This window comes from Prorops nasuta, unplaced genomic scaffold (genome assembly GCF_024137725.1).
Source record: "Prorops nasuta isolate Cenicafe-Biocafe unplaced genomic scaffold, Cenicafe_Pnas_1.2 PNAS00004, whole genome shotgun sequence".
Lineage (NCBI taxonomy): Eukaryota > Metazoa > Arthropoda > Insecta > Hymenoptera > Bethylidae > Prorops > Prorops nasuta.
In genome coordinates this window covers 789,680-802,755 of record NW_027116801.1, presented here as the reverse complement: position 1 = coordinate 802,755, position 13,076 = coordinate 789,680, and the positions used below count along the sequence as shown (strand labels likewise).

The window sequence follows — 13,076 nt, the reverse complement described above, 5'->3', positions numbered from 1 at the left end:
TGCACTCGCGAAATAATGATTTTTAATCGGCACTGCGCGAATTCTTTTTAAGGTACACTTCTCGCGACAACCGCACTACGCGACGAGCCCTTCACGACTGACACTACGAGACTCGGATTATTCAAAAGGCACTACGCGATGCGATTTCTTTTTAACGTACACTACCGGGACAACCGCACTACGCGACGAGCAGCTCACGACTGACACTACAGACTCGGATTTTTAAAGTAGCAATGCGCTACGCGATTTCTTTTAAACGTAGACTACGCGAGAGAACCGCACTACGCGACGAGCACTTCACAACTGACACTTCGAGACTTGGATTTTTAAAGTAGCAGTGCGCTACGCGATTTCTTTTTAACGTACACTACCGGGACAACCGCATTACGCGACGAGCAGTTCACGACCGACACTACAGACTCGGATTTTTAAAGTAGCAGTGTGCTACGCGATTTCTTTTTAACGAACACTATGCGAGAGAACCGCACTGCGCGACGAACACTAATCGATTGACACTTCGAAACTCGGATTTTTCAAACGGCACTGCGCGAGGAGAATTTTATTTTAACGTATATTACTCGGGACAACCGCATTCCGCGACGAGCACTTATCGACTGACACTACGAAACTAGGATTTTACGAACGGTATGCGCGACGCGAATTTTATTTCAACGTATAATACGCGGGACAACCGCACCCCGCGACGAACAATTATCGACTGACACTTCGAAACTCGGATTTTTTAAACGGCACTGCGCGACGCGAATTTTATTTCAACGTATACTACGCGGGACAACCGCACTGCTCGACGAACACTAATCGATTGACACTTCGAAACTCGGATTTTTCAAACGGTACTGCGCGCGCGACGCGAATTTTATTTCAACATATACTACGCGGGACACCGCACTCCGCGACGAACAATTATCGACTGACACTTCGAAACTCGGATTTTTTAAACGGCACTGCGCGACGCGAATTTTATTTCAACGTATAATACGCGGGACAACCGCATTCCGCGACGAACACTTATCGAATGACACTACGAAACTAGGATTTTTCAAACGGCACTGCTGGGCGCGAATTTTATTTCAACGTATAATACGCGGGACAACCGCATTCCGCGACGAACACTTATCGACTGACACTTCGAAACTCGGATTTTTCAAACCGCACTGCTCTGCGCGATTTTTATTTCAACGTATAATACGCGGGACAACCGCAATCCGCGACGAACACTTATCGACTGACACTTCGAAACTCGGATTTTTCAAACGGCACTGCTCGGCGCGATTTTTATTTCAACGTATAATACGCGGGACAACAGCAATCCGCGACGAGCACTTATCGAATGACACTACGAAACTAGGATTTTACAAACGGTATGCGCGACGCGAATTTTACTTCAACGTATACTACGCGGGACAACAGCACCCCGCGACGAACAATTATCGACTGACACTACGAAAATCGGATTTTTTAAACAGCACTGCTCGGCGCGATTTTTATTTCAACGTAAAATACGCGGGACAACCGCATTCCGCGACGGGCACTTATCGAATGACACTACGAAACTAGGATTTTACAAACGGTATTTCGTGGCGCGAGTTTTATTTTAAGGTATACTACTCTGGAAAACCGCACTCCACGACGAGCACTTATCGACTGACACTACGAGACTCGGATTTTTCAAACGACACTCCTCGACGTGAAATTTTTAAACGCGCTCTCTCACTCTTTAGTGAAGTCGCTAACCGTAACAGAAATAAATTATTGCATGTATTTTTATAGAGTTAATTTTAATTTATTTAACTTTAATATAAATAAAGTAAAACTGGCAGGCTTTAACAGTCTTTGAGGCTTCTGTCTTTATTCGCTGCAGCACTCACACACACATACACAATAGACACGCTCCGCACTGACTGTAGGCACAAATTTTCTATTTATTACGCGAATTACACACAGATAAAAGCTTTTATTTTCATCACACACTGCATTCATTACTATATATTCTATTAAAATATCCCAACTGCATTACTTAAATTTCCCTCTTGACATAATTAAATATGCGGAAATTATACAGAAAAGTTAAGTTTAATTTTTAAACAATTTATTGTCACCAATGCCGAATACTTATAATTGCACAACACTATTAAAAAATTTTAACCAGAATTTTAAATTTATTTAGAAATTAATAATAATTAATAAAATCTTAAATAAATTTAAATTGTTTGTATAAAAATAATAAAAGCTAATTAAATTTATTTAAATTTTATAAAACGCGGCACAATTTTATTAATATTATAAAATAAATAGCTCATATGTGATGAAAATAAAACATTAAATTATTTTTAATCGCGACTAATTTAAACTAAATGTCAGTACTCAGTGGTTACGAAAAACCACAACGCGGGATCCACTGACGACCGGTACGCGGATAATTGATAACTGAGTTGATGTACCCGCTACGCGAGAGGGCTATGCGGAACAGGTATCGCTTATTGTGGGCGGGTTAATTAGCAATCGCACCTGATTGGTTGCAATTTGAGATATTCCGCAAATCAGTTGCGACTGCTATCGGTATGAGTAGGATCTCTTTCACCAACTTTTAAAATGATTATTTTGCCAAGTACGGATTGACCATTTTTTCGAAAATACTTATGCTAATACATTGCAATGTTAACAATTTTATATCATATGGCAAATTTAGCGTTTTAAAAGCCAGTGAAAAAGAATCTTAACGAGTAGTACCTGTCCCGGATGGTATTTTTTTGAAGCGCGAGTTTCAGTTTATCTATCAAATTTCCGCGTATGAGTTGTCAGTAAATCGCGCTGTTTCTTTTTATAATCACTGACATTTATTTCGCATTAGTCGCGATTAAAAATAATGTAGTATTTTATTTTCATCAATTACGTGCTATTTTATTATTATGGTAATAAAATTTTACCGCTCTTTAATAAATCTATATAAATTTAATTAAAATAAATTATTTTGTTAGAGTTTAATTAATTTTAAGTAAATTTTCATTCATTATTATTGATTTTATATAATACAATAATTTAATGGAATACTGTATGTGATGAAAATAAAAGCTTTCATTTGTAAAAGAAGTGTAATAATTAGAAAACTCGTAAAATTGTCAGTGTGCAGCACACGCGTGTGCGTGTTTAGTGCTTGCACGATTGAAAGTAGAAGACTCAAGGACTCTCTTAACCCATAATTCTCATCATTTTATTTTGAAGTTAAATGAACTATAAAATGAACTCACTACAGTTTAATAAAATAATATTTGTTATACATTAGATGATCTTATTCTAAAATGAATGCGCGTTTAAAAATTCCACGCCGTGTAGTGACATTTAAAAAATTCGTGTCGCGTAGTGCCGTTTAAAAATAATTCTTTTATAAATGAATATCGTCATTATATATGCTGTTTTGCAATTAATTTACAATAAAAAATGTAGTTAATAAATATTTTAAAACATCTGCATGTTATAATAAATGATGTTCTGTTAAACAAATGTCTGCATTTATACTATTTATAGTTCCCGCTTACATCTGACGTGTATAACGAAATTTACCGAGCTCAGACGAAGTTTTTTATAAGTTTTTTTAATAGTGTATAGACACTGTGGAAAATTGATCGCCGTCTTTGAAATTCGTAGAGAAAGTACGAAGTGAAGTTAACTGAAAGGTCGCCGAATCAATTTCCTATGGTGTATTTAGTGCACAGTGGGAAATCAGTGGAAAATTAAATCGTTTGTGGTTCAGCTAGCTTCACTCTGTAATTTAACATGGAAAATGATTACTATACACTATAGCTGAAAGCACACACGATTCAATTTATAGTTGTAGTACCCCAGTAGCAAGATTGGTCGAGATGACGTCATTATGACCAGAAATCCAGTCATTTTTACGTCATTTGAGCCAATTTTGCTACCTGGGTATATACATACGAACGAAGCAAGCGAGTGAGTTAGGTGCGCGAAGTAAAAGCGCTGGTCTTTTTAATGCGATTCCTAAAAGCATCGAAAAATTATGGGAAAGCCATACCTGGCGTGTACATTGTACATAAGAGACGTCAGAGACCGTGCACACCAACACAATGACAGTGAGATAAGAATGTATATTGGTGTATATGCATACTATCAGCGCAAACTATCTGTCAATTTTCGCAGTTTTTGAGTGTAATTTATTTATACGTGTACAGTTATACATTGACACTTCGCTATCATTGTGTTGGTGTGCACGGTCTCTACACAGTTGCGTTCCATTTATTAACTACCAGTGTGTATGTAGTATACTAAGGCCCGGTCCGGTTCCACAAGCCTTGTTTAAACTGGATTAAGTTAATTTTGCTATTTTTTATGTCTCATAGAATATAGCATAATTAACTTAATCCAGTTTAAACAAGTCTTGTGGAATCGAGCCTAAAACGTTTTTAATCTACGTTACACATCTTATAGAGTTTTATTACTACATATGTATGTACATACCAGTTAATAACAGAAGTTGAGTTCGGCTTTAAACTCTTTTGGCTCCGACGAAGGTTTCCCTAGAATTCCCTATAAGCTTGGTCTAGTGTTTCTGTGTCCAGACCGAGCGAAAAGAGCTTCTAGGGAAACCTAATAGTGGCATGTGTATTTCTTTTCGCCATTTTATTGCCGCCAGATTTCAAGCAGAGGAAAACTAGTTTCAAATGTTAAAACATTGAAGATTTTTAAGTAATTTATACGCGAAAGCAAATATTAATGTATCATATATAATTAACGGTCAAACTCAATGTTAACAAATTTATATAATTTTTTATTTGCTCTCATTTTTATAGCAGGTAATCTAATTTTGGACCAAAATGGAGATTAATACAGTAGAAAGTCTTTTCAACGATGGAAGTGAAAACATCTGTGATACAAATGGTACAAAAACTTGGTCTAAGGATAATATTTTATTTTTAATTAATGCTATGAAGGAACTGGATGAAGAGTATAGTAACGGAACAAAAATATTAGTATATAAAAAGATTGAAAAGCAGTTCAGAGAAATTGGTGAAAATATAAATGCCAAAACAGTGGAAATAAAGTGGAAAGGTTTATTAAAAACATATAAAACAATAAAAAATAACAATCAAACGTCTGGAGCAAAAAGAAGGTTCTGGGAGTATTACAATTTGTTGAATGATTTTATGCAAACGAAACCTGAAATAGTACCTGTTGCTTCATATAGTAGCAGTAGTGGACTAAAAGTAAATAGAGGTAAACTATTAAGGTGTATCCGATTAAGCCAAGTTAAGTTAACTCACAGCGTTAAAGTGTCATAGTTCTTGTCACATGAACTATATCATTTTAACACTAAGATAGATTAACTTGGCTTGGTTAGTTTTACCCTTAATATATATTTTTTATGTAAACCAAAAAACACTAGCAGGTAAATTCATAAATGTTAGTAATCAAATTTATTTTCAGATAATTTGAATGAACAAAGTGAAGAGCCAGTTAAAAAAAAGACGAAGATGTGTGACAAAGAAAGACGACACCAAGAGAAGATGGACAGAATGGACAAATTCAATCAACTATTTGCAAAAATGGTTGAGAAAATGTAATTTTTAGATATTTTATGTTTACATCTCCTGCATACATATATATAACTTGTTAAACCAAAAGATTTCAATATATATTATAAGTCTATATTAAAAAAGTTGATTCTTTGATAGTTTAAATAGTATAGTCATCTAATGTTTAATATCCATAAATATGTTTAAGTTCATTTACTACAGATTCGAAAAAAGAAAAACATTTAATACACAATTATAGCGTCGAAAATATATTTGCTTTTAAAAATACGTTCCGTGGTTCTTGTTGGCAGATTATAAACCTTCTATTATTTCGTTTCTTTTTGTAATAGCCATATTTCTTTCATCTATATCAATATCTTCTTCTTCATCGCTATCAAGTTCATTGTTTAATTGTAATATTTCATTCTGTTCAAGAAAATCTAATGCTTCAAGATCTTCTCGATTTAAAATACAGATATTGTGTAATATACAACTGGATGCAATAAGAAGAACTGAGAGATCGAGACGTTTGGTTTCAAGATATATAAGTCGTCGAAACCTACATTTCAAGAGACCAAAAGCATTTTCAATTTTTACTCGTATTTTGCTTAATATGTTATTGAAAAGCTTTTGCCTGTTTGATAAATGACCATTATCCTTAAATCCTACAATAAGATTTGTGGATAATTTATAAGCTAAATCTCCCAGTATATAACTGCCTCTAAAAAAATTAGATTCTCTATTTCTGATTTGTTTATAAATTTCAGATCTTTTATACAAAGTATAATCATGTAAAGATCCTGCTTCTCCAGCATATACGTCTATAAAAAGCATTTTATGATCACAAATCGCTTGTAGCAACAGCGAATGGTAACCTTTCCTGTTAACATAGGAATTACTATTGTATTTTGGTCGTTTGATCTTTATGTGAGTTCCGTCTATGCAGCCAATAACATCTAAAATTAAAACATAAACGAAAATCACTTTATTAGGAAAACTTTGATTAATAAATCCATATATTATTCATGTTATTAAACGCTACATTTAATTATGTGCATATAATAAGACAAATTATTATTTTAAAATAGCATCATTTACCAACAAAACTGTTTCTTGAAAAGCCTTGTGCTATTTGTAATTGTCGATCTTCATTAGGCCATTTTATAATTCCATAATTTCTGTTAATGATATCAAGAATGTTGCAAGTCCTATACAGTACGTTCCAACACGTAGATTTAGCGATCCCAAATCTTTCTGATACAGACCTAAATTATTAAAAAAGATAAACAAGAATTGAACAAATACTATTTTACTTCGAATAGAATAACATATAAATTATATTATTCTAAAACTTTTACCTCATTGACTCTAAATTGGCTAGATACCAAATCGTTATTAGGAATTCCTTTTGCAAATTAATTTCAGGAAAACCACTGGTAGACACAGGATTTCTTTGATTAATTCCTCCTGCCATATTTATTAATATTTCAAATACAGACTTCGACATTCTGAAATGAGCCTGGAATTGTTTATCTGCCATTCTTGGTACGGTTAACTCTGAATAATTATCAATTTTTGGAATTGATTGTTCCTCATCCGAAGATGACGAATCATAAAAGTTTGATGACACTGCCACAGGAAGAAAGTGATACATATTTTCCATTTCTTTAAATTTTTAAATATATAGCAATCTATTGAATGTAATCTAAAACAATACATTTATTATAAAATATTTTAAGAGAATTTTGATATAATTAATATTTTAAAATCAATTGCAGTACATTATTATTTTTTATATACTTTATAATGTCGGAAGTATAATTGGATGTTAACGCGCAAGGACCACCTATTATAATCAAATACGGAAGAAGCTTTTATTCATGATCAAATTCCATGTGGTTTATACCTTGCAAAAGCCTTTCTCTTTAAATTTGCTATTTGGGCAAAGGTAATTTCTTGATATAAACCTATGAGAGAAAGCAAAAATTATATTACTGTTAAAATATTGCATTCACAATGTTGATTAATAGCAAATTAGTGCTTACTTGTATGTATAAATTACTTAAAAATCTTCAATGTTTTAACATTTGATACTGGTTTTCCTCTTCTTGAAATCTGGCGGCAATAAAATGGCGAAAAGAAATACACATGCCACTATTAGGTTTCCCTAGAAGCTCTTTTCGCTCGGTCTGGACACAGAAACACTAGACCAAGCTTATAGGGAATTCTAGGGAAACCTTCGTCGGAGCCAAAAGAGTTTAAAGCCGAACTCAACTAGAGCAAAACCCAGTTTATAGGTCTGTTCTTTTTCGCTGTATTACTGCACTAGTACAATAAGTTAGAGCGAGAAAACACAAATGTTAGTCTTATTTCAACTAATTGCACCAGTTCGATAGTGCAATGAAAAAGAACAAACCCTATATGAAATGTTGACCCCACTACACACACTTTCTCCCCTCCACACTGCCATACTTAACGAGTATGCACTACTATGCAGACATTGCAGACTGGTAAAGTGGTAAATCTTGTTATTATTGTTATGATGATGGTGGTGTAGGAATGGCAAAAAAGTTCATTAGTAAACTTTTAATTTTTAAGTATTCTCTATTATTTAAAGAAGTTGAAAATACAAAAATGAATTTCTATAATTAATATTTAACATAATTAAAATATTATAGAGTTCTATCCTTAAAATTGCTAAAATTTGTTTACATCTATAAACTTTAAAACAAAAATTATTCTTATAGGATCTCCATCCAATAAGGTATTTAATTTAGTAGTATTAAAAACAGATCAAACATTTTAATGACTTGTTGGTAGAATAAGTGAAATTTTCATTATATTTACATGTAAAATGGTTAATATCTTTATTCAAAACCCATAATATTTGTGAATGATAGATTTTTACTTATGCTATAGAGGTTATTTTCCTTATTGGAAAGTTAATAATTTATTTACATTCGTACAGAGTAGCTCAATTATATTGAGCCTGTAAATATAAAAATTGATGCAAGAAACATAAATATGTTTCCCAATATAAGGGAAAATCATGGCGGCCTAATTGATTTAGTTAGACAGCGAGAAATACAAGTAAGATTATAAATTTTATGAACATTATTATTCATTGAATTTTGTGAAATTTATTTTAAAATTTGTATAGGAGTCTGCAGCACTTACAGTTTTTAAAAAGCTTCATGTTACTGAAAATCTCATATCAAGATTAGGATTGGAAAAGGAATTAAATGGACATGCTGGATGTGTCAATTGTTTAGAATGGAACGAAACTGGACAGTAAGTTATTTCTTATAGTTATACAGTATGTAATGATCTTAAACTCAAAAGAAGCTTAAATATTGTTTTATCATAAATTTCAAAGAACACTAGCTTCGGCATCTGATGATATGAATGTTATATTATGGGATCCATTTCGTTATGAAAAAAAGTTAGTTCTTCAATCAGGTCACGATGGAAATATTTTTTCTGTTAAGGTGATATAATTATTATTAATATATATGATTTATGGAGAGGTGACAGAAAATTGTAAACACTTATAATTATGTTTTTATTTAGTTCATGCCAAAATCAAATGATAGTATAGTAGTAACAGGTGCAGCAGATTGTAGAGTGCATGTGCATTCTCTTACCCTAACTGAGCCTATGTTATCATGTATTTGTCATTCTGGTCGTGTAAAACGTATTGGAACAGCACCATCAGTTCAGTCAATGTTTTGGACATCAGGGGAAGATGGATTAATATTTGAATATGATCTTCGAACACCTCATGTTTGCAAAAGTAGACGAAATGGTATTTTAGTAAATTTAAATAATCATATGGGAAAGGCAGAAGCAAAGTGCATAGCTGTAAACCCAAAACGACCTGAATTAATTGCTATTGGGGCTAATGATGCTTATATTAGGATGTTTGATCGTAGAATGATTAAACTTTCTCAGGTAAGTCTTCTGGTACTTATGTTTAATAATGAGTAACAAATAGTCTGAAGTTTACTTATCTGTAAGCAGAATCCAGTCTTCATAATGTCTGATGAAGAGCTAAATGCATTGACAAGAAATCAAATACAGCAAATGGTAGAAGACAGAATTGGCAAGGGTGATCCAGAGGATAATGTACCATTAGGCTGTGCACAGTATTTTATCGCTGGTTCGTTTTTATGAATAAAGTTTGCTTGATATATTTGTTAATTTAACCCTTTACTGTGCCATTTTATACTATATATTTTTCTTAGTAAGTTTTTATATTTTAATTTTACTTTAAAAATTATCTCTTATATTGTTTTATTATCTGGCTTTAATATATTGAAAAAAAGATGTATACAAAGAAATCTTGAAAGTGAAGTAGGGATGTAAAGAAGCCACTAAGAAATAGGTGTTGCATATGAAACAAAAAACATTAAAGGGTTAAACAAGAACTTGAATAAACAAATATAAATTTTAACAATTGACTAGGACATCTTTGCTGCCGAAATCGTAATGACAGAAGCCTAAATGCGACGTATTTAACTTTTAACGCTGATGGGAATGAACTACTTGTTAATATTGGTGGTGAACAAATTTACTTGTTTGATATCAATGATACTAGGCAGGCAAAAACATTTTTTGTCCCTTGGTCTACAACAGAATCAGGTGTTATATTTAATTAATTTTTTTTATAGTTAATAAATAATTATACAGTATTATTACTATTAAAACAACTCATTTTAAAATAATACTTTAATAATATCATAATAATGACGTTGCTGGTGTTCAGAACAAACGGTAGATGATTTTGGTGACAGTGATGATGAAAATACAGAGGAGCCAACAGCTAACAAAGGGATAAAAACACTGCCCCCTCATGTTGAAGAAATAAAACGACAAGTAAGTTTAGCTTTAAAGGTAGATGAGAAAAATATAATATATACAGAATGTTTCATAAGTTGATTTTAACTCGAAAACCTTACATAGAGGGGCCGATTTTAAGAAGAAAATTCTTATAAAATTTGTCCATACTGTCAGCATTTATCGCGTTACGTAAAATTATCTTTAAACCAAGAGAGGTTGTATAAATTGTTATATTGTTTAGTAAGTTTTAGATAATATTAAAAATATTTGGAGAGTTTTTTGTAGATGTGATAATAAGGAGAAAAATATTTAATAATTTTTTTCATATTGCTAATAGTTTTCAAGTTAATCCAAATCGGTTTAAGTAAAAATTTATTAGATTGATAGCATCCAAATTTTTTTTATAACTCATTAAAAATGAGCAATATTAAAAATGGTATAGAATAATTTCTTGTAGATAAAATAAACAGTAAAAAAATGATGAATTCTGTTAGGTATTATTAATATTTATCTAATCACATAACGATATGCTTTGGTTACAAACAGTGTTATATAAGTCGGTAAATAACAATGATACTAAAAAATTAATTAGTTTTTTGTTGCCTATTATGGCAACTACAAAAAATTATTCTGCACGATTTTTAATATCGTTCACATCTACTAATGTAATTAGTTATTCGTGCAAGCTATTGATGTAAAGAATTTATATCTAAATCGATTTTTGTGTAGCATAAAAAATATTAACAACATAGAAAAAGGCTATTAAATTTTTTATATGAATTTTATTATGCCTAAAAATAATTTATCAATATATTTAATATTGTGAATATATTTACCAAGTTCTATAACAATTTATGCGGAATATTATCTTAACCATATTGTTATGTAACTCAGATTAACAATATTTAAAAATTTGATAAGTTTTCTTTTCAGAATCGATCCTTCTAGATTATCTAGGTTTCTCCAACAGGAATCAACTTATGAAGAACCAGTAAATGATTAATTAACAGATAAGGCAAAATCAGGTTAAATTTTATCTATTTTTGTAATGATAGTTTTTTTTTGTGTTTTCAGGCTAATGCAAATTTTGATGGTGGAAATTATTCACTTGCTATTACTTTGTATAATAAAGCTCTCAGCTACTGTCCAACAGCAGCCGTGCTTTTGGCTAACAGAGCTGCAACTTATATGAAACGTAATTGGTACGTCAATTAATAAATTTTATGCGTGAATCATAAGATTGGTTATGGTTAAGTCAATTTAAAATGACATTGTTTTTATTAGGGATGGCGATACTTATGCAGCATTGCGTGATTGTCAAGAAACATTACTTCTCGACCCTGAACACGTTAAAGCTCATTTTAGGTAAATGTTAATAGTAGTTTTCCTTTTACCAAAATTCTAAGCAAAGCGACCCGTCTAAGTACAGTTTATTTAACTTCAACTGTACATATCCGAATCGTGTTAAACTGAAATATTTAGTGAAAGGAAAATAATTGCTATAATTACCATTTCTGATTATATGTAATAATTTGCATGTTAATTTTATTTAATAGATTAGCACGGTGCCTTCTCACTATAAATAGACCGGTTGAAGCACAAAAGGTGATGAGGCGTTTTCAACAAAAGTTTCCAGAATACGCGTCATATTCTACCTTTAAGGCCCTGAAAAAAGACATAAACGGAGTTGTAAAATATGGTTCATATTCAAACATTTGTTCTTAATAGCAATGCAAAAGTTTGTGTATATCATCAATCTAAATTTTTTTTGTAATTTTAACAGAATCGACACCAACCAATCCTCTCACATTTATAATATCGCAATACGAGCAAGAATGGAGAAATAATGCAATCGATTATAAATTGCGCTTTTGCGGACATTGCAATACCACTACAGATATAAAGGAAGCCAATTTTTTCGGGAAGTAAGTAAATCAGATGCAATTTTGAAAATATTATTATTGTCGATAATTGAAACTTTATACGAAATCAATTTTTGTTTATAGCACTGGTCAATACATTGTAGCAGGATCAGATGATGGATCTTTTTTCATTTGGGATAGGAATACTACCAATATCTTACGAATACTTCATGGTGACGACCGAATAGTCAACTGTCTTCAGCCGCATCCATATACGTGCTTATTGGCCACTAGCGGAATTGATCCTGTTATTCGACTTTGGAGTCCACGCCCTGAAGTAGGATTTTCTTTTTATAAATATCACGGCTCTAATTATGTTTAAAAATTATAATAATTGAAAACGTCGTCATTTTTAAAGTGTGAAATCTGATAATATTACAGTTGATGATTTTTTTTTCATTAGGATGGAAGCATTAACGAGAGAGAAGTACAAGATTTGGAAAAAGCTGCATCTGCTAATCAAATCCGTATGAATAGCGATCCGTTTGAATTAATGCTTTTAAACATGGGCTATAGATTTCCTGTTCAACAAACGGATGGTGCTCAAGAAAACGGTGACGATAGTCAAGACCAAGCAGCAATACCGCCCTTTTGTAGACAAAGCTAAGCTACATAAATTATTTAATTTTATTGGGAAAAATATATTCGGTAAGGTTATTACAACTTTATTAAATTTTGTTATTGTAATATAAATACCTCTTGTTCGATTAATTTAGTGTCTCACTTTTTCTTTGAGATGTTTTCATGTTGCATTTTTGCCAAT

At 32.0% G+C, this 13,076-nt stretch overlaps 3 protein-coding genes across 6 annotated transcripts; 2 read left to right on the top strand and 1 right to left on the bottom strand.

The window, feature by feature from the left end:
- Positions 1 to 3,557: 3,557 nt before the first annotated feature.
- LOC136772896 (uncharacterized) lies at positions 3,558 to 5,788 on the top strand. Of its 4 annotated transcripts, none has more exons than XR_010822521.1 (3): positions 3,558 to 4,068; positions 4,830 to 5,243; positions 5,464 to 5,788. XR_010822521.1 is itself a non-coding variant. In XM_066726140.1 (3 exons), the coding sequence occupies exons 2-3, from the start codon at positions 4,854 to 4,856 to the stop codon at positions 5,598 to 5,600; spliced, it is 537 nt and encodes a 178-aa protein (XP_066582237.1). In that variant the 5' UTR covers positions 3,558 to 4,068; positions 4,830 to 4,853; the 3' UTR covers positions 5,601 to 5,788. The 4 variants fall into 4 exon arrangements, 3 of the variants coding, with proteins under 3 accessions (XP_066582237.1, XP_066582238.1, XP_066582239.1); XM_066726140.1 differs by having other exon boundaries at positions 4,830 to 5,253; XM_066726141.1 differs by lacking the exon at positions 3,558 to 4,068 and adding an exon at positions 4,617 to 4,725 and having other exon boundaries at positions 4,830 to 5,253.
- Positions 5,789 to 5,864: 76 nt separating this feature from the next.
- Positions 5,865 to 7,215, bottom strand: LOC136772309 (uncharacterized). Its single transcript, XM_066725199.1, has 4 exons — positions 6,911 to 7,215; positions 6,651 to 6,817; positions 6,116 to 6,508; positions 5,865 to 6,007 (listed from the first exon to the last, which is right to left on the bottom strand). The coding sequence occupies exons 1-4, from the start codon at positions 7,213 to 7,215 to the stop codon at positions 5,865 to 5,867; spliced, it is 1,008 nt and encodes a 335-aa protein (XP_066581296.1).
- Positions 7,216 to 8,056: 841 nt separating this feature from the next.
- On the top strand, positions 8,057 to 13,024 carry adp (adipose). The gene is made up of 14 exons (XM_066726471.1): positions 8,057 to 8,316; positions 8,521 to 8,642; positions 8,713 to 8,843; positions 8,929 to 9,040; positions 9,123 to 9,503; positions 9,573 to 9,711; positions 10,017 to 10,193; positions 10,318 to 10,427; positions 11,466 to 11,593; positions 11,676 to 11,756; positions 11,948 to 12,090; positions 12,175 to 12,316; positions 12,398 to 12,590; positions 12,717 to 13,024. The coding sequence occupies exons 2-14, from the start codon at positions 8,577 to 8,579 to the stop codon at positions 12,918 to 12,920; spliced, it is 2,007 nt and encodes a 668-aa protein (XP_066582568.1). The 5' UTR covers positions 8,057 to 8,316; positions 8,521 to 8,576; the 3' UTR covers positions 12,921 to 13,024.
- The last annotated feature ends 52 nt before the right edge of the window (positions 13,025 to 13,076 follow it).

Excerpts from the sequence above, each read along its gene's own strand:
- LOC136772896 (XM_066726140.1), top strand. The coding sequence starts at position 4,854 with ATGGAGATTAATACAGTAGAAAGTCTTTTCAACGATGGAAGTGAAAAC. Across the intron at positions 5,254-5,463 it reads TGGACTAAAAGTAAATAGAG|ATAATTTGAATGAACAAAGT; the intron begins GTAAACTATTAA and ends ATTTATTTTCAG.
- LOC136772309 (XM_066725199.1), bottom strand. The coding sequence starts at position 7,215 with ATGGAAAATATGTATCACTTTCTTCCTGTGGCAGTGTCATCAAACTTT. Across the intron at positions 6,818-6,910 it reads GCCAATTTAGAGTCAATGAG|GTCTGTATCAGAAAGATTTG; the intron begins GTAAAAGTTTTA and ends TTAATAATTTAG. Across the intron at positions 6,509-6,650 it reads TTCAAGAAACAGTTTTGTTG|ATGTTATTGGCTGCATAGAC; the intron begins GTAAATGATGCT and ends TTTTAATTTTAG.
- adp (XM_066726471.1), top strand. The coding sequence starts at position 8,577 with ATGTTTCCCAATATAAGGGAAAATCATGGCGGCCTAATTGATTTAGTT. Across the intron at positions 8,844-8,928 it reads GAATGGAACGAAACTGGACA|AACACTAGCTTCGGCATCTG; the intron begins GTAAGTTATTTC and ends TAAATTTCAAAG. Across the intron at positions 11,594-11,675 it reads ACTTATATGAAACGTAATTG|GGATGGCGATACTTATGCAG; the intron begins GTACGTCAATTA and ends TGTTTTTATTAG.